Source organism: Nymphaea colorata, chromosome 12 (genome assembly GCF_008831285.2).
Source record: "Nymphaea colorata isolate Beijing-Zhang1983 chromosome 12, ASM883128v2, whole genome shotgun sequence".
Classification (NCBI taxonomy): domain Eukaryota; kingdom Viridiplantae; phylum Streptophyta; class Magnoliopsida; order Nymphaeales; family Nymphaeaceae; genus Nymphaea; species Nymphaea colorata.
This window is the reverse complement of record NC_045149.1, coordinates 6825257-6845820: the sequence shown is the minus strand read 5'-3', so window position 1 is coordinate 6845820 and position 20564 is coordinate 6825257. Positions and strand designations below refer to the sequence as shown.

The following is a 20564-nucleotide window of genomic DNA, read 5'->3' as shown; positions in this document are numbered from 1 at the left end:
GCGACAGGTTTGCTCTGTACTTTAAACATATATAGCATACCATAATAATAATTTCTCAGAAAAATGGGGCCATGTCATTTTGAAAGTTATGGTCTTATATCATTTTATCAACTCAACTCTTTATTCCTTTTACATTGTTGGGCTCTCCTTCCATCCCAAGGCCTAGGATTACTTGCAGTGCCCCAAGATTCCCTCAAGATGATATTCCCTTGGAAAAGAAGATTTTAGTGGAAGTTTCTAGCTTGTTAATTAAAATGTTTTTCAGTGCAAAAATCTGAATCACTTCAGGAAAAGTAGCATGGGCCTTTCTTTAGCAGCAAGCACGTAGACTTATCACTTGCCCAGAGATGAATTTGAAAATTTGAAATAAAACCCTCAAACTCAATTATGTTTCATCTTTCACAGCAATGCCTAAGCGGGAGATTTTAGGTATTTACCAAGAGTGTGAACCATGTTCAACGAAAAATGGTTGAATCTACACGGATGAGAGCAAATCACCCTTACCTTTGAAACCAACCTAGGAAAATTTCTACATCCTTTCTTCAGGAGTCGGCCTTTCTGAACTCAGCTACTGTCCCCTTCAAGGGGAATACTCATGGAAACAAGCAGAACCATCATTCCATTTTTTTTCAAAAATACTGTATTCGGATTTAATCATAAACTCAAAACAAATTTATAGCTATTTGATCTAAAATGAATTTTTAAACCCAAATTCAGATCCAAATCAATCATTTAAAACTCAAAATCCAATATCGAGTTCAAAACAATAAAGTCTGGTGCTATGAGCGTCGTTCACGTGCACATACCGTCCTATTGTTTTATGCTTTGTCGGTTGCTAATTGAAGTCAATTCGGATTTAAAATGAGTTCGGAGTCACTCGTTAATATACCACAAGTTACCACTTATAGTACTAACGAAGAGACTTTTCTGCCAAGGTATGATCTAGTTGTAAAACTTAGTCTTGTGCTATTGCCTAAGACCAAGGCCGACAACATGATAACTATGACAAATAGGTATTGGAGAGTTTTGAAATATGAGTAAGCATGCAAAATTGGTCGTCTCTAATGTAATGTTGTTTAAGATGATGATTAAAATAAATAAAAGAATAAACATTGTTTTCAAACAAGTCTTAAATTGAAGAGAGTTGTCATAAATCTATGTGAACATGATTGATCTTCTTCAATTAGTCTTATATGTAAGAGAGCAAACATAATCATCAAGCAAAGTAATGATATATCGATGGGATCAAGCCCAAAATAAAAGGCATTGCTTTATCATCGGTAATATGAGATGTTTAAATTTATGAAAATGCATCAATGATAATTATATCTAAACGATGACGAGTTCCATCATGATGTTCGTTCCATCATGATCACCATTGTTTGCATCCCTAAAATTTCTTTTGGTTTTTAAAACACTCCAAAAACCAATGAATTTTTGAGATGCAAACAGACTGCCATCTAACTTGCTTGCTGAAAATTTCACCTCACCGTGCCAAACATCAAAAGGTTTGTCTTGCCAATAATTTTAAAAATTAAAACAAACACACTGGTCGTTCAGATAGAGTGCTTTGAGAAGCAAAAAGCTAAAGAAAACATGTAAAATAGACTTCAGACAACAAACTTAACAAATATAACATATCAAGCTTATACTTTTGAATTTTGTTGGATACAAAGATGAGGATGTAAATATCACATTCTATGCTACAGTGGTAAAGATGCTCAAAAGAAACGGGTCATCCTCAAGTGTGGTGGAGTTCCAGGGCCCTAGGGAAGGGGTAGATACACGGTTCAACAGTTACACGAACATGGTTCTGGGTGGACGTTGGTTCTTTCACTGTACCAAGTCTGGATCCTATGACCTATCTGCTTTGCTGCACATTCAGATCACCCGTCTGGATGTTCACATCCCTATGCTTAATAAAATTTTTCTGCATTAAGTGGTCACTTTCACCGTCTACCGGACTGTACAATAGCACTCTTGTTCAATCTTGTCTAACCTCCACCGCCACTAGATTCTGCTCTTCTTACCCTGCAGAACAATGGAACTGTATGTCACGATTGTGCCTGACACCATTATATCATTGCTCCGCTTTTAAGATTCCCGTGATCAACAAACAAGCTTGAGACCAAGAAGCACTTACTAGGCTGGTTTTTCTCATCCAGATCAAGGTTAATTTAATAAACCTTACCGCTCAGATTTTGAAATAGTAAAAGAGGCTATAACAGTCAAGATTTACTAAGTCGTTTCTTAAGAACCATACAGACGGGTATAAGCCAACCTAAATTCAAAAATTCATGCATGATTTTAGTTCAGGCGTTCACCTATTGCAATAGACCTTCAGTGTCCTCAGACCATGTTAGAAGGACGCAAAAGGCAAGGATACTTCATATCCTGAGAGACCAAGGTTTGGACACAGCCAGGTCTAATTGGTCCACTCTTAGAAATCAAACTTGAAGGTTTTCCCTCACGAGTTTATTTGCCTCAATCAAGAGGATCTACATGGACTCCACCATGAAATGCTAATTGAGCTCATTTTTCTAGGATTGCTTTCCATACAGAAAGTAGAATCCATGTTTTGCAAATATGGGTGGCATATAGAAAAACAACCTACCTGTGTCACGCAGACACCTGCTCAAGGAACACTAGAATTCTATGTCTATCTCAAGATTTCAAACACCAACAAAAGATGAAATGAACAATGTCATTGAGAACATAAAGTAAATTCTCTCCTTAAAAAGAAAGGAGGAAAAAGGAACTCTGCTTTCGCAATTAAGAAACAGAAAATATCTTGCCTGCCTAACTGTGAGAGCTCCGGTTGAGATAATAGCAAGTCCACGAGAGGCTTCTCATTCATCTCCCTGTTGGAACAGATGCAAAAAGAAAATATCTTTTCAACTTGTAGGTCAATCAACCAACCGATCAAAAAATTTATTGTTTGCAGGCGTGCATAGTCACATCTTGCTTCCATTTTGTTAAAGCAAGCTTACTTAACACCAGTGGCAAAGCCAGGTGTGGGCTTGTGTGAGCAGTTGTGCACACAGACCCACACAATGTAGTTTATTTTGATATCAAGTCCCTCACTTTAGTTTATTACATATTATTGCCTTCAAATCTGATTTTTTATATGATAAAAAAAATGTTGCCCCTAAGCCACAAATTTCTGGCTCCTCCACTGCTTAACGCCAAAAAAGACTAAAAGAGGATGGGGCCATGCTATCTAAACAAATTCTATACGACACTATACCACCTCCGATGGTTTCATTCCTGTTGTAAAACCAAAGCTAACTGATACTAAAGGAACAAAGCATGTTTTAGGCACACACAATTTCTAGTGTACCAAACTATGTGAGAGACAAGTATCTTAAGAAAGAAAAAGCCTTAATAGTTCATACTGTCAATATTGTTCCTTGAGGCCTACTCTTTTCACGTAACTGTGCTGTATAATAGTTTCTACACATCCATGATGATGTTGATAATTTTTACTTCCAGGCAAATATGATGCAAGACACATATGGGTTAAATCAGTTACCAATTTTATCATCAACTCAAACATCAAGAGAAATAAGCAAAGAACAATGTATACCTGTCATCAAGAGAAACTAATTTATGATGGAACGTGCAATCAGTGCCAACATAGCTAACAACCAAGCTGCCGGCATCTGGATGTGGCCAGCTTCTGGAATTAGCAAACCGGAGCAAGAATGTCCCAGACTTTTCAATTCCTTGAGGACCTCTAAGAGAAGATTCTGCCTCTTCTCGAGTAATCATCCCCTCAACCCACTTAGGTGACGTGCACTCCCACGCCGCATGCAACTGACATTTTGATAAAGTCAAAGCTACAGGATATAACCACTGCCAGAGTCTGTCAAAACTTTCACGACCAACTGTTTCAGAGCATCCAGCTATTCCTCTCAGAAATTCTTTGTCCTAAGAGAATAAAAACACAGGTTGCTATCATGGAAAATCCAACTGCACAAAGATTCTCAAGTAACCAAACATAAGAAGTTCCATTTGATAAGGAACCTGGATGGAAAGGCTTCTGTTGACAGATTGAGAGATCCTCAAAAACTGCCTTTCAACTTCGAAAATGGCATTTCTCCAAAGAACTTGGTGACCATTCTGGGAAAGCACGTTCCATGTTCTGTTTCCTTCTTGAATCAATCGCTTTGCGATTAATATTTGGTGTCTTTGAATCACAAACAGTAGAAAGTAGGATCAGCATGCATGTTTTCAAAGTTTAAATAACTAATATATGTCAACTGCATGCAAATAAGCAGCTAAATATGTTAACACACACTAAAACAAGCATGAGCAAGAATAGAGAGTCTACCTGTTATGGGAGCAACCTGTATATATAGAAACCTGAGCAGCAAAGTCAGCCAAAGCTTGTTCAGTTGCAGACACTACAACTTCCTTAAGAAAAGCTGCACGTTCATTTATACCCTCAAGGCAATACTTGAAAACAGCCAGGTCTGATAATTGACTCCCAGTCCTGCTGAAAGCAGAGACTCTGGCATGATTGCTTTGGCAATCAGATGGAATACTCTCTTTTCCATTGGATCCGATTTTTGTTTCATGCTTTCCTTTATATGTAGTATCATCCTGTCAAACAACAAAAGATTTCAATGGCATCTCATTCCAGGAAACGAGAATTAGTTCTGCTAAATAAAAAAGACAAGGAGGTATCAAACATGAAACAAAAGACATACATCATTTGGACTTATGTTCCAGACATTGCTTTCTTCACAAAGAAGTTCCAGACCAACATCAGCACCAACTCTTCGAGCAATCCTTCCATGTCCTACTTTGGCACGCTTGAGAAGAGGACCATGAACAGATCCTTGCAAAGTTGACATTAAGAAATGTTCATCTCCATCTTGTATTTCACTAGATCCCTCATCAGCTCCTGGTGATGGAGGCACATCAGGTAGATGGGCAGCAGGAAATGGCTTCCTCCACACAGACAATGGGCGAGCATTGCGATTCCTTGACACACAACGGATTGGCCGAGAATACACTACAAGGAAAGGATATCTTTGCTCATTTGATGACTCAAAACGAACACGAAATAATCTGTTCTCGCATTTGGAGGAAAGCTGTATGCCAAGAGCGAATGATCAGTTATAGGATCTCTAACTAAAATCCATAAGGTATCGAAAATTAATACAAACAACCCTGGAAATTTTCACAGAAGATTCCATTTATTTAAATGCCCAAGTACCTGAGATATTTTCAGCTTAAATGATGCTCGCCCATGCAGAAGCTTGATAGGTCTATCAGTAGAAGGGAATTCTACTCCATCATATGTTGTCAAAAGAGGAGCTTCAGCATCATCCTTTGATTTCTCAACAGGCAATCCATTATCCGCATACACAAGGGAAGCAATGACCTGAAATGTCAAGAATACCATATTTAGAAAATTCCAGAACAAGATAATTCAGATTTAACCTGAAAGGAGAACCATTTAAGAAGCAGACAACCTCAATTTCCCTCTGCGCAGAATGTCCAAGGGCATCTAACAAGAGAATGTCAAGGGCGAAATTTCTACGACAAGAGGCCTGAATCACAGTAAAAAGTCAGTAACAGCGAGTAAAACTTGCCAAGGTTGCTTATGTGCTAAAGCATAATACTCTTGATCCATACTAATGTGGACACATGCATTTTTTACATGTATGCATATGAAAGAGAGAGAAAAAGCACAAAATTTCACAGGTTTGCAGCAGTAAGGAGATCACAAAAAGCCAACGCCAAGCTTTCACAGCGCAAGGAACAGAAGGATCGATTACATTAAACATGCAAAAGGAAGGGGAAGATCCCCAGATAACCAGCAAAGTGCTAACTCTCCCAACCAAAATTAGTTTTTCTCAGAAGGAAAGCAGATAAGAAGTCATCACTTGACATATTGAAGCCTGTCACTCCAAATTATTGGGATGTGAATTTTAAATGCCTTGCAAGTGTAGAGACATAGTTTCAGTCCAGCAACAAATGGACGAGGGAAGTTCTCTCAGGATTGTTGGGGAAGGGGAAGGGAAAGGGGAAGAGAACCTTGACCCTATAGTTAATCGATTCAAGGCTGGACTTACATGAATACCAGAACATTGATACAATAATCAACCACAAGATCAACGAAGCAGCAAAACGTTATAATCTATGTTGCTTCCAGCCAACCAAAGGAGGACATGGGGGCCTAGATCTTGATGCTCTTTGGTGCATACCGACAGGGGATTTGTACTTTTTTGTTGAAAATATTATATCTTAGCAATAAAATGGTGGAGGGCCTATCCCTCAGCAGGTTTTCACTGGAATCTATATTCCCTGCAACTAACTAATATAATGACTAAAACCTTAAATGGCCAATTCCAGTTGATTCCTTAATTTGAAATGTAAAAATAGTTAATAATATGCCCTTCAAGTCCAAGTATATAGCTTCTGGAGAGTATCACATCGGCTAGTTGATGCAGGCTAGAAGGGTACCCAGACCAGGCAGTAACATATGTATGTGTGTGTAACCTTTTATCTAAAACAACTAATGGTCACAAAGTTTTTGCTGAGAAACCGAAAAGGGAACTCCATCATCTAATGGCAATTTCTTTACTGAAGAAGAGCAAAGGACAACCTAGCATAAGTGCATAACTTTCATGACAAGGCTTCTCATTTATCAATATTTTCTAGTATCGCAGATTTCATTTTGTGAGAAGATTTATCAGATTATTGCATCCTATGAACAGATAATAATGTGTCCATTTAAGTGTTAGGTTAAGCTAATATTTTGTCATGCAACTTCTATTCTTTAATCTTTAGGCTTTCCTGCATTATTTGCAGAGCAAAAAACTGACATAGAAAGCAACTGAAAGGAATCGTTCTGACCTTACCACCAACTACACTCCAAACGCCATCCCCACCTTCCACAACCTCAATATTTTCAGAGAGACATGAGGAACCATCAAGCGACAACATCAATGGTGGATTCTGCAAGCAGTAAGTCCACTTGAGAACCATGAAAGATTTTAAACCCCACAAAGCATAAGGAAGCATATGGAATCATGCCTTCATCCAGTAAGAGGAGATATGGCTATTCAGATTACCTTCACATAATGATCCTTGACAGATGGGAAACTTGCATAGACACAAGCATGATGAACATAGCCATGGAGACTATTATCTGCTTCCGCATTACCAACCAGCGTTATGTTTGTCATTTTTAATGCAGAGTCATTTACTGATGAGTGAGAAAGCTGCTTCTCATTGACGACTTCCCCATCAATATGAAGGCGTAGATAGGTTGTGCCCACCTGCAAGGGAGTTCAAACAACCACTTAACCTACAGAAGCGGCCATAATCAAAATGCCAGAACATTCTGTCCAAAATCCGAAATTTAAACAGGAAGACAACTGAAAGAAAGTTATGGGACATTCTATGAATCGTTCCACCTGATTCATAAAGTTGAAAGGTACGTAAAAGAATTGTATGAAGTTTTCCAAAGAATCATCGATAGTCAACTTATGGGACACTACCATTCTCAGCCGAATCCTGATTCATGTACACAGCTGGATTTCTGCATGGTTTTCACCCCCCATCCCCCTTCCCCCCCCAAAAAAAAAATGGTAGCTACCCTATCGCCTTCCATGTCAAGAGGAACACCAACTTCGAAACATGACATTCTATGGGTCATTTCACTTGATTCACAATGTGAAATTGTACAAAAGGTTCCAACGAGTCATGAATAGTAAAAAATGGGACTGTTAAGCTTTGTAATAAAGCAGATAATTCCAAAAATCTCGCAAGAATGAAAGCTGAATGCAGATCATCAACGTGCATGCATGAGAAAGGACTAAAGAAGCCATTTCAAGACATGCCTGTACAAGCAAGAGCGCGTTGTTCGCAAGGCAATGGCCGCGGGACAGGTAAATTCATGAGGGGAAGAAAAAAAAGGAAAAGGACGTGGATGGTTAGGAAATCAATAAACTTTTCACCAGAATAGGAAGAGAAACCACCAACCTCGCACCCAACGTGAACCCATTTCTCAAACGGGTATTCAAGCTCGGCGGAAACACATGGTCTTTCAGCCTCGTCGAAATACGCCTCTTCGTGCACCAAAACCGCCGGCATTAGAGTGATTTTCTTCTCGTCGTTGAGCTTGAGAAAAGGGACAGAAACTTCACCATCCGAAGAAACCTGTATTAGCAACCAATTGCGAGAAATGTGTAAATAAACTGAATAACCAACCAAAAAATCGACACCCAAAAGAAGCCGTGAAATGAACTTGAGAAAGAAAGTGAGTGAGAGAGAGAGAGAGAGACCTGGTTAATGATGGCCGCGGGGTACTGGGAGGAGCCAAGTAAGTAAATCCAGAGGCAGAGCGTGAAGGAGCCGTCATCCTTCATATCCAGAGCACCCTCCTCCCCTCGATTACGGGACTTGGAAATATCCAAACGGAGATCTTTGAGCTCAACATAATCCTCCTCACCCCCTCCATCCTCTTCGGCTTCCACTTCTCGCTTTACCTCTTTTTCTTCTCTTTCTCCTGCTTCCACTTCGCTATTCTCCTCCTTTTCTTCTTTTGCTCCTTCTTCCTCTTGAAGCAACGTCCTTTTCTCCCCTTCTTGTTCTTCTTCTGCTCCTTCTTCCTCTTGAAGCAACGTCCTTTTCTCCCCTTCTTGTTCTTCTTCTGCTTGTTCTTCCCCTCCTCCTCCTTTTTCTTCTTTCTCCTCTTCTTCTTGACCTTCTTGAGTCATGTCTCCTCCGTCTTCTTGAGACATGTCTCCTCCGTCTGCTGAACATCCTAACGGCAGCGCTCAGCGATTTTATACGTCCTTTATTCCAAAATTGTCCTATTACAACACGTTAAATTACTAACATTATCATTCCTATCCTACTGTTCAAAGAGCCAATGAGCAGTGGCTGCAACGTAAATGGTTCTCGTGTGTTGAATATTTTGGGAAACGACGTAAAATTTCGGCTTTTCTTGACCGGTGTTTTTTCAAAATATCGTTGGGGAGCGCGTGATTACGATATATTGGGATAGTTTTTTTCGGAATATACAACGGGTAAGGATAAAAAGATATTAGACATTTAAAAATCCACTTTTAGGTTTTTTTCACTGTAGTTGAAAACTGATCATGTTTTTTTGGAACTACTAATACCAAGCTTAAGCATTTACTTTATTAATAAAAAGCACCCTTCCGGCAATATAACCTAGGTTGCAATTTTCCAATTTGAATTACGTGGAGTTAAAATGAACAAAATATCTTCAAAATGAATTATTTTCATGAGATGTTGCGCATGTTCGTTTGTTGATGTGTTTTATATATTATTTAATATTAAAAATATTATTTTTAAATTTTAGTTGGGCCAGCGGCCAAACCTCACTTATTATCGAGCTAGGCGGGCCTAATGCATATATGTCAATTTTCATGTATATATACATGTTGCAGTGGAGTTAGTCATAAGTTATCGGACTCTTTTATTTTACTCCACTGCAGCTCCGATTCACACCTGCGCCTACTTAGAATGTCATATTACTAAATTAAACAATATTTTTCTATGCAATACAATTATTTAAATATGTTATATATATTAATAACTAAATTATAATAATATGTTTATTCTGTTATATATATAATAAATTAAAGTAATAATAATAATAATAAATTATTCTCACTGCACCGCCGCACTTAAACTTTTTGAAATGTGCCATTCCGGCTGCCGCACCTCGCCCTATGGTGACATAGAGTTAAAGTTGAGAAAATTTACAACAACAAGAATATACATATATGCACTATGAATTGAAATCTACTGCCTATGGATGTTGCTAGTTGATTAAAAAGTTTAAATTCATTGGCAAAACTATCACAAATGTTGCTAAAACCATTACAAACCGTCGATACGTATATCATAAATCAATTCATTTGTTTAAAAAAAATTTAGTGGCAGTTTCAAATTTTTTTAACCATTAGGCGACCGATTGATTTCAATTCCCCATGTCGCAAGGGTCCTTTTGTGAAATCTTATGTCGATATAGAGATTTCATTAAAGAACTGGTTGAGTCCACTATTTTGAATCAAATTGATGGGAAACCAATTCCAAATTTCCATTTGGTAGCCAATTCAAGAGTGTCATATGCCAGTTTTTAACTATTATTTTTAACATCTTGATATTTCATATTTTTAATTTTTATATTTTTACTTGTTTTCCAATATTGTTTGATATTTTTTGGTTGATTCTCAAATGATTTAGCTGATTTGGTCGATTTACCAAATCAGCAGTATGATTATTCAGTTAGGCAATGATGCTGAGGCAGCCAATTTGGTGAATCGCCCCTTTCACGTATTTAGGCCGTGAATCGGCTAACAATATGTAAAAAAAAAATGTTTCTTAATAAGCAATATATATATATATAATATTTAACATTAAGGAATTCAGATAAATAAAAAAAAAAAGGTGAAAACTTGACACATTGCACTACTGATTTAGCATGAAATCAATCTATTTGCTGTCGATTTGATTTGGACAATCCGATTCAGTCTGATTTTGATGACATGATTTGTTACAAGGAAAATTGAATCAAACGGCTAGTTCACGTTGAATAGTTTTTTTTTTGCATTTATTTATTTTGTGTCACTAAAACCATTAAAAACAGTGACCAAGCAACTGTTCATCACAGACATAAGGGTGTTTGGATGATTCGTTTTGGAAGCAAAATATGATTTTTTTCCCCTTTGATGCATGTCAAATTGTGCTTTAAAAATATATAATTTCGATATAATGATTTTTTTTCGACAGCAGAGAGGGAAAAGGGAAGAACAAAAGGTTTGAGGTGGGGGTTTCGGGCCGTGTCAGGTCGTCGTTGACGGTGGCACTCTGGCAGACCAGGGGGCGGGGAAAGTGACATCCAAGAGCAGCACTGGGTGCAGATAGTTGGTTGAGATATCTACTCACAACAAAATAAATCATTAGTTCGATTCTCATGGGCATCAACTTTCTATACCAAAGCTTTTTTTAGTCTTTTTAGACCCAAGTTCAGCTTCATTGAGTTGAAAAAAAAAAAAAAACAGTTTCTAAAGTTCTTATAATCACTTCTATGTTGAACACATTGCTCTCTCTCTCTCACACACATTTATGTTTCTAGCTGTCTACATGGACATGCTGGAAGCACATAGTCGTTATAGATTGCATTACTAGTTTTGGTTATTTTTATTTAAGAAGCGCATCTACAAATTGGAAGTGCTGGTCAATAGCTTAACTTGTCTTAAGGCAAAACCAGCAATTTTACATGAGAAGACAGATCACTCTTTTGTAACCATTTCAAAGCGACGGATATCATTTTTTAGTATAGAACAACTAAACTTGTCAATTATGTTTCAAAGATGAAAAGGTAAATGTTCAGCCTTTTTCATTGTCTAGGAAAACTTCTTTTTAGGTTTTGAACTATGGAGCTCTTCTATGAAGATTTTGAAGAAACAAATTGAAGCTGCTTTTAGAATATAGTTGCATTAATTTTGTTCAGTTATACCCATTCTCTAGGCAATGTGTGCAATTGGGTTCTTCAAAACTATGAATTGGGTGCTCACATGAGCCCATGAAAACAATTATCTCTACTAATAACCATTTTATCAAACAGAAGGGGCATAGGTCAGATGGGCGGGTTGGAGCACGTTATGCAGTGTATTTCAGTTCAACCTGCCAAACAAGTGAGTTGGGGCATGCTATACAATGTATCTTCAGTTTAACCTGCCGAAAGCTATGCTCTTATATAGAAAAGGGAGTTGGCTTTTATGCTGAAGTTGAAGTATTTGAAAATCTCACCACTTAGTGCCAATGCAGCTCTAGACCCTGTATGTAGGTAAGAAGAAGAAGAGGCTTCCACTCTTGTTTTGATGGCGGGATAACTCAAGGTAACATAGGGAAAAACTATTTACTCGTTCTTTCGAGAGAGAACCCTATTTTTCTCTCTGTTTTTCTCCCATTTTGCAATGACCAGATTTGGCCTGAAGAATGTACAATAACTTTTACATGAACCCTACTTTATTGCAAGCCAGATCTGCTGGAGGTAATTCTTGGTTCACCGGATCATTGCTTCCTCCACCTCCTCCACTCACGATGAACTCCATTTTAACAACAGCCGGGTCCGACTTTGCACCATGGCCATGTCGGACAAGGAACCATGATCCATTGTCACTTTCTCTAGGGCTTTTCTTGGTCTCCCCTTCCCTTTTGTTCTCACAATCTTACTCACAGGCTCCTCGCTTTAGGTGGTTGGATGAACTAAGGGCAGGGAGATAGGTGGGGGCTTTGTAAAACTTTGAATTTATATGTTGGACTTCCATAGACCTGTGTTCAGTTATATGAGACGGTCATACGAAACCCATACCACCTTAAGGCCAATTGTAAATTTGTTAACCATATGTTTACTGCCCCATAAAATAAAATTTGTAGCTCCACCCTGAGATGAACAGATTATTGAAGTGCTATGGGAAGGAGATAATGCTGAAGTTAGTATGCCACCCAAGAGATACAGATTACAGATTAGTTGATTTTTTTTTTCATGGTTTGACCCTTATTGGCCTCCAGCTGGTCCAGTGCTGGAAAAACACATGTTTGTGTGCTTCTATGTGCATGCAACCACACAGATATTTATCATCATAAAGCATCGTTAGGACCAAAGCTTGGCTTTTTCTAGTGGTAGCTTTATGGCGAAGTTAGTGGCCCATTCCACCCCCAGGCATACATTTATCATCTAAGTAAAATGTGAGACTTGCTTCTGGAGTGTTTGGTTACAATTGTATAGAAGCTGTCAATGTCACTACTCAGATGGCCTGAATAACTAGTAGCAATGAATTTGACATTTGTTGGCTTGTGTTGTCGGATGTGATTGCTAGTTTCATATGTTTTTTTTTTTTAATTCATACGATCGTTGGTTGATGCATATATGTTCTTGGGTATGCCATTTTCAGTTCCCAATTGGAGGTTTGTCTTGTCTGTCCTTGTTTAGTGTCGAATATTGAATGATTGCTCGCACGGTAAGAAATCAAACAGGGCACGAAAGAATCGTACAAGGACGACTGGAGGATCGCCCAAGGGGAGGGTTTCTTGCATTGTCAATGACGGGAAGAATGGTCCTGCAAGCCACCCTTCATCCTTCCTCTTCCTTCTTCTGCCATCTGTACCTTCTCAGGCTTTATCTTCCCTGATGCAGAGGGTTTAACTTTTCCGGAGCTGGTGGTATTCATTTGTTTTATTATATCGAATGTTGTTGATTAAACTAACTGGATTCGTGTTGGTTTCCTCCCACTTGTTTCTCTCGAGCGGTGCTACTGGTAGAAATTGGATGGGCGTGCTGTATCCAACAAGGGATTTCAGTTTGCGTTTGGCCATTAAATCAATCTGTTTATCACCAAAGGTCGTGATGTTTACTTGATCAATAACAGCTTGCCCACGCCAGAGGATGATGCCCACCTTCCGTCTCCAATGCAAACATCTCTATCTCCATCGTTTCTCCGTTATGGTACTTAGGAGGGCTGTGTTCACAACCAACCGTTCTCCATGCGTTGAAGATCAGGAAACCTTGTCTCCTCACAATCTTCTACAAGCTAACCCGAGGGCATCTTCTTTTATACCTTTTGATCCAGAAGAACAAGAGACCAGATTCGTCGGGTGCAAGGTCCCTACTTCTTGCGTTCTCTGCAACTCATCTCCCCAGATCATCAACGACGTATTCAATTTCGTGTGCCGATGCAGCGACGAAGGGGATGACAAGAGGGTGTGTAGCTTGAACATAGTTCCTCCTCTGAGCAATGAACAAGTTGTCACAGTCGTGTCCATGCTCGTCGAGAAGGCGGGGCCGAAACCAGCATCCTTCTTCTTCAATTGGGCGATTGGCCAAGAAGATTATCGGACTTTCCTCCGATTGTACTTGGCCATGGCAGGCGCACTCATCTGCAGACGAAATTTCAAGATGGCCCAAGAAGTTATGAGGCAAATGGTGGAGAATCTCGCCGTCGTGGGGAGGCTTAAGGAATCCATTGACATGGTGCTCGAAATGCAAAACCAGGGGTTGCACTTGGACGTCCACACTTTGAACTGTATCCTCAGGGAAGCCAGCAGTTTGGGTTCAAAGGATTTGGTTGAGTATGCATTCATGGAAATGGCGGAGAGAAATGGGGTGTCGCCGAATTCGTGTTCTTTTAAGACATTGGTGAGCTTCTACTGTAGAATGGGAAGCATTGGAGATATAGAGAGAATGTTAAAGATGATGGTGGGAAGGGGACTTTGCATAGATAATGTGGCTTTGACAGCAATTATCAGTGCATATTCTGCAAAAGGTTGCATCGGTAGGGTGTATGGAATAATTGAGACGATGGGAAAGAGGGGTTTGTCAATGAATTTGATTAATTACACGACATTGATCAATGGATTGTGCAAAAGGGGGAGTGTGAAACAGGCTTTTGAAGCATTGGAGGAAATGGTAGGGAAAGGGATAAAACCAAATGTTTACACTCATACTGCATTGATCAATGGATTGTGCAAGAAAGGATGGACAGAAAGGGCGTTCCGATTGTTCTTAAAGCTTGTTCGAAGCGATCATTATAAGCCTAATGTGCATACTTATAGCTCCATGATCAGTGGTTACTGTAAAGAGGGCAAGATGGGTCGGGCAGAAATGTTGGTGACAAGAATGCAGGAACAGGGTTTGATCCCAAATACTGTGACTTACAGTACTTTGATCGATGGGCACTGCAAAGACGGAAACTTCAGCCGAGCAAATGAATTGCTAGAAGAAATGGTAGGCAAAGGTTGCCTTCCAAACATCACTACATACAATTCCATAATTGATGGTCTGTTCAAGAAGGGAAGAGTTCAGGAAGCTCATACCTTGATCAATTCAGCTCTGGCTCAAGGATTGAAATTTGACAGATACACATATACCATACTTATCACTGAGAATTGCAAGCGAGATAATGTGGATCAGGCATTGCATCTGTTCAAGCAGATGATTGTGGCAGGTTGCGAGGCTGACATGCATACTTACACCACATTGATCGCTGCATTTTGTAAGCAACGGAAGGTAAGAGATGGTGAGAGGCTCTTTGATGAAGCTTTGAAAATTGGTTTAGTTCCGAGCAAGCAAACTTACACCTCTATGATCTGTGGTCACTGTAAGGAAGGAAATGTGGACGCTGCTTTGGAAGTCCTTGAGAAAATGAGGGATAACGGTTGTATGCTTGATTCTATCACCTATGGGGCCTTGATAAGTGGACTCTGCAAGGATTCTAGATTGGACAAGGCACACATATTGTATGAGGAAATGCTGGACAGGGGTTTATCTCCCTGTGAGGTGACCTCTGTAACTATAGCATATGAATTATGCATGAAAGAAAACTCTGACATTGCTTCATCTTTGCTGAACAAACTGGACAAAAAATTGTGGATAAAAATAGTTTTCATACTTATTAGGAAGCTTTGCAGCCAAAATAAAGTTGATTTAGCATCACATTTTGTGTACAAGCTATTAGATAAGGATGTGGCTCTGGACTCTATCACTGTGGCTGCATTCACGAATGCGTGCTATAGCTGCAACAAATATTCTCTTGCTGCTGAAGTTTCTGCAATGTCTTCCAAAAGGAAACATGGTCCCCTAGAAGATGTTTTGGTAGAAGATGACATGGTGGCGGTATGAGAGTAGTTCTTTGAACAGCTGTTGAGTGTTGAGGGCAAATAAACTTATCTTTCTTAGGTAAATGACGGCTACTTGATTGATTTGTATTTCACTACAGAATCCTCTGAGAATGAGAGCACTATTTTCTTATATATATATATATATATATATATATATATATATGTTTATTCTTTTTATATTTATATATGACAGCTACTTTATGGCAGAGAGAAGCATGTTCAGAAGAGTTGTCAACAATGCTTGAAAATAAGGTTATGCGGTTGTTCTCGTACATTACAAGGTGTGGTTTCATAATCTGTCTCAGTGATTATTCTCTTTACTCATCCCTCGGACGGAGCTTCATTTTAGTAATGTAGAATTTTTTACATACCAATAAAAAGTACAATGTAAATGTCAATCCGCTCCTCAGGTAACATATTTCTTTTCTTTTATTACAACTTCATGTATTCTTGATGATATTTAATCGATAGTTAGTGCTCGCAGTTGTTGCTTTTTTAGGATGAAAGGTTCGCAACGGGGGGCATATCTCTCTTCACATTGTAGTTGAATATAAACAGAAGCTACGATTAATTGTCTAATCTAAGGATCAAGTTCTTGGATTCTATTCCAATCGATAAGTACAATAGAAATTGCAATTGCATTGGTGGCTGAATGGAAAATTTGAAGTTTGAACTATGTGTCCATCATCAAACGTTGGAGAACTAGATTGTTTAGGTGTTTAACAGTTCAAGTATAGGAGTTTTGCTTTTCTTGATGTACGAAGTCCAACTCAAATCAGACTTTGTGTTATTTTACTGATGTAAATCTGACCATTTACATTCTGGATGTTGATATTATAGTATCAATGTATCATATGTTTACATGAGGTGGTGAGGAGGGATTTACAAAAGATTGAGGTGAAGATCCTGGATCAAGTTCAACCCTTGCCACCCTGCACCAGCTTGATGGTCGAGGTTCACATAGGGTTTTGATCTTAGGTGCTGGTCTTGATGGATCTCTTACAACAAAGAAAAGAAAAGAAAAAGTACGCATATAACAGGAGGAGATAGCATGTTTGAAGCTGGTAGGAGTAGGACATTACTATCGGCTGTGAGAATAAGTGGCCATTGTTGAATGACCAGTGTGCCGCATAAAAGTCTTATCTCAGGAATGGCAATGAAAGCAACATGATTCGAGCTGGGGAGTAAATCCTCGCACTAACCAATTTTTTATTTGAATCATGAAAAATCCACTTGATTACTCAGTATCGGATCTTATTGTGGTTAAGTGTTACTTTTGTTGTGCCTTTTGCTAAGTTGAAGTCAGATCCATAACCTGAGCCTTTTTATTATCTATATGTCCTTGCTGAATCCTCTTCACTCCTGATCTTTTACTCAGTACAACAGCCAAACAGTAAATATGAGGACCACAACAGCTGAGGTGGCCATCTGAAACTGGAAACTTCCTTGTGATGGTTGAGCCAAGGATGCCATGGGTGTGTTTTTTAGGTGCTGCTCCATCTGGTCCTTCAACAAGAAGCAGATCATATAGAGCATCAGAGTTTCAGGAGTTCAAACTTCCAAATTACAAGAGTAGCATGGCCGTCATACAGCAGGTGCTGGTATGGATAACCCTTCCAGTTACCTGGAAGTGTTCTTACTATAAATTATAAAATGACAACATGTTGACGACACTGTTTGCAGACTTTGAAAAATGGCCTTGCAATTTGATCTTCTCAATAGGCAAGAGATATCTTGCTTGGAGACTTGGTCATGGCTGGTGCGGGCATGAGAAGCAGTTTATGTTGGGGCTCTGATCATGGCAGCTAAAATTGTACCGTGCCAGCAATGGCTGTTGGAAGTAATATGCAGCGGCTGTGCATGCAAAGTGGTGCAGCCTCACAAAATTTTGCTTCACTTTCGACAGAGCACTATGATTCTTATAGTGTTGGATAAGTTGATCAAAATGTGAAGTGTTGGATAGGTTGATCATTTTTTTTTCTCCTGCAGTTCAGCCTACCAGCACACTTGTGTACTTGTATCAAATTCTGTTTATAATGTTATGGACCTGCAGTAATTAAAGAAAGTCTTCCTGAGAGGTTAAGTTGTTAAACAAAAGAAAGCGTATATCTGACTTTTTTGCTCAATTGTTGACATTTATGAACTGCTGATAGGTTAGGCCTGTTGGTGAATTTATGTTATGCATGAATAATAATAACATCAGCTAATCTGATGTAAAGAAACTGAACTGAGGAAAGAAGACTTTCTTAGTCATTGCTGGAAGCTTAAGACCCCGAGTTTAGGACCTCAATGCAACAAAGGGTTGTATGCTGCTCTCGGTAAGGATGAATTGCTCCCCCAGAAATTGTACTCTCATGGTTGGATCATAGGTACAATGGTTTATTGCACATTTGAGGTTTCTGGTTGAAGTGGCTGTCCCAGGGAAAAAGTAACGAGGAAGCATCTTACTCTTTTTATGCATTCCCCACTCGAACCCCAAGGGAATACCATGAGGAGGCCAATTTTTATTAGGTTAACATCCCAACAAGAGCTATGATCTTTTCAAAATGACTTCTTGTGGTCATCTCATCAACGATATAAAACTCTAAGGTGAAAACCCTTTTGAACTCTAAGAACCTTCACATGAGTACAGCTTGATGGTGCTCAATGTGAGTGTTTCATTTGTTCCTGTCTTACATTTTTTGAAAAAAAAGAAAAAAGATAACCAGTTCGGCTAGATTTCTCATTTTATAACTGGGTTTTTTATAAGTAACCATTATCAAGAAACAGGTAGAAAATCTTGTTCATTACCGGTGAGAAGGTGTGTTATGGGCATTTATTAATTCAAATGCGCCAAGATGTTCTCAAAAACACAAAAAGCCACAATTTTAAACTTACTCAAATCCACCATTTGTTTCTAAATAGTTATGTAGCTTCATGGCTCCATCCCTAAGGATTGAGAATTGCCAGTTGATGAAGTCAGATGCACATGCTTGTTTATCCGAATTAATGGCCGCATGTAAGATTACTTTAGGCTACTTCTGCAATGATTATGCCCTAAAACTTAGGGGATTGAGTTGCGTGCACACCACTGTGCATACAACAAATATATACCAAACCAAAACCAAAAGGGAGGTGGCGGTATTTTTGAAACTTTTTATAAAGTACTGGACATTTTAAAATTTTTCTTTTTTCACAATCCTTTGTTTACCCTTATAAAAAGCTTTTGTATTTTAATAGAGATATTTTGGTCATGGCATGCCTATGTGCTCCTGTACATGAAAAAGTTGTGCAGGTGGTGTATATAACTAGGTTCAAAACTCGGGGCATAAAAAAGTTGGGTATATGTACCACATTCAATTTTCCTATCCTTCTATTTGAACCTTCTATTTGAACATCTAACGATGTGGCTCAGTTTTTGGCTCATTATAGTCTTTTAATGCCCTAGCTGTTGTACTACATATTTGATGGAGAATCCCTTCGAGATCATAGACCTATTTTTAGGTTCTAACTCATCTACTTTTCATGCTCTGTCATGAATTAAACAAAAACTCAACATAAACAAAGGACTGTACAGACTCTAAACATATGAGAACATGCTCAATGCACCATCAAAAACTATTGTTGGAAGCTAATGTTGGCATTACCGTGCAAGAATTTAAGATCTGGGGGTCTGATTTGACATGGCCCACCTTAAATTCATTATTTAAAAAATTACAAACTTGATAATTTCTCACATATTTAAGATCCTCCTCATCTTTGGCATGAAAGAAAGGAGGTAGGGAGCTAAGTTGACATATATATAAAAGATGAGAATTACAATTTAATGGGCTGCATCTTCCTGTAAACATTTGCTGGGAGATAGGCTCCGAACCTTTATTAACAAAACAATTTGACATGTACATCCAAAAGATAAGAAATCCTAAAACAGAGCCATCAAGAGCAGTAAGAATAAAAATCCACGTTAGCACCTGCTAAGGGAAAAGAACACCTCATTGCAAAATTTCAAACCAACTGTATCTGCCGCACTGTTGGGAAGAGTCAAATCTCCTCACAAGGTCGAAGGATTGGTGAAAACCATGCCCCCGTTCAGCATACTGGTGCAACTCATGATTCTATGTTGAACATTCAAGATCTTTTTGTTTAGGATCATGAATTGAAATCCTGATCCTAAACAGAAAGATCTGATATCTTCAATATTAGAATCATGAACTGCACCACCACAGCACTGTAGTGAGCATAGGGCGGACTATTCTTTCGCCTTTTTACATGAACTGAAATCCTACGGTCTAACATCTCAGCTCTCAAATCACTTTAGATATGAGATTCAAGTGAATCAAACGCCTCCTGGGGTTCATACATTTTTTCTTTTCCCAAAAAAAAAAAAAAAACTTGGGCATCTACAAATAGATTGTGTGGCCAAGGGGCATAAAGCAACTGGACAGTAAGGCGGCTCACATTTAAGGAACCTAATGTTCGAATCCTAGGGTCACTATCATGCTCCAATTGAAATATGTACCATAAGTCCGCCCAGATCTCTAAAATAAACCAGAATTTTATATTCTTAAGGCTTAGTATGAGACTCCCTTTGCTTGTTTTAAGGTCTATAAAGGGATCTGAGGAAAATTTTGAGCTCCCCATTTAAGCTATTGTGCCCTTTGCTTAAATCTTCCTGGATCTCAAATTCGAGGGAGACAAACGTGCCCTAGCCGTACTAAGTGCTCACTATATTAAACCTAAACCCTTCAATTGGCCCATTGCATTCACGTTAGTAATATATTGCCCATTACAAAATAATAAAAAATATTATTTATTTTTTTAAAATATTTTAATATTAATTACCAGATCTAGACAAAAAGTGTCCTGTACGGCCGTCCCAATGCATTACACTGCACATTACATGATCT

The 20564-nt window shown here is 38.7% G+C and overlaps 2 protein-coding genes across 5 annotated transcripts; one reads left to right on the top strand and one right to left on the bottom strand.

Annotated features, from left to right (window-relative positions):
• Positions 1-1609: 1609 nt before the first annotated feature.
• On the bottom strand, positions 1610-8774 carry LOC116266210 (SH2 domain-containing protein B). Its single transcript, XM_031647326.2, has 12 exons — positions 8304-8774; positions 8002-8178; positions 7089-7295; positions 6871-6972; positions 5484-5561; positions 5225-5392; positions 4713-5099; positions 4334-4605; positions 4027-4189; positions 3587-3930; positions 2796-2861; positions 1610-2031 (listed from the first exon to the last, which is right to left on the bottom strand). The coding sequence occupies exons 1-12, from the start codon at positions 8760-8762 to the stop codon at positions 1995-1997; spliced, it is 2460 nt and encodes an 819-aa protein (XP_031503186.1). The 5' UTR covers positions 8763-8774; the 3' UTR covers positions 1610-1994.
• A 3977-nt stretch (positions 8775-12751) lies between these two features.
• Positions 12752-17773, top strand: LOC116266211 (pentatricopeptide repeat-containing protein At4g19890). Of its 4 annotated transcripts, none has more exons than XM_031647328.2 (4): positions 12752-15736; positions 15886-15959; positions 17057-17273; positions 17362-17773. In XM_031647328.2, exon 1 carries the CDS (start codon positions 13448-13450, stop codon positions 15677-15679), a length of 2232 nt encoding a protein of 743 aa, XP_031503188.1. In that variant the 5' UTR covers positions 12752-13447; the 3' UTR covers positions 15680-15736; positions 15886-15959; positions 17057-17273; positions 17362-17773. The 4 variants fall into 4 exon arrangements, with proteins under 4 accessions (XP_031503188.1, XP_031503189.1, XP_031503187.1 ...); XM_031647329.2 differs by having other exon boundaries at positions 17057-17279; XM_031647327.2 differs by having other exon boundaries at positions 17057-17773.
• Positions 17774-20564: the final 2791 nt, after the last annotated feature.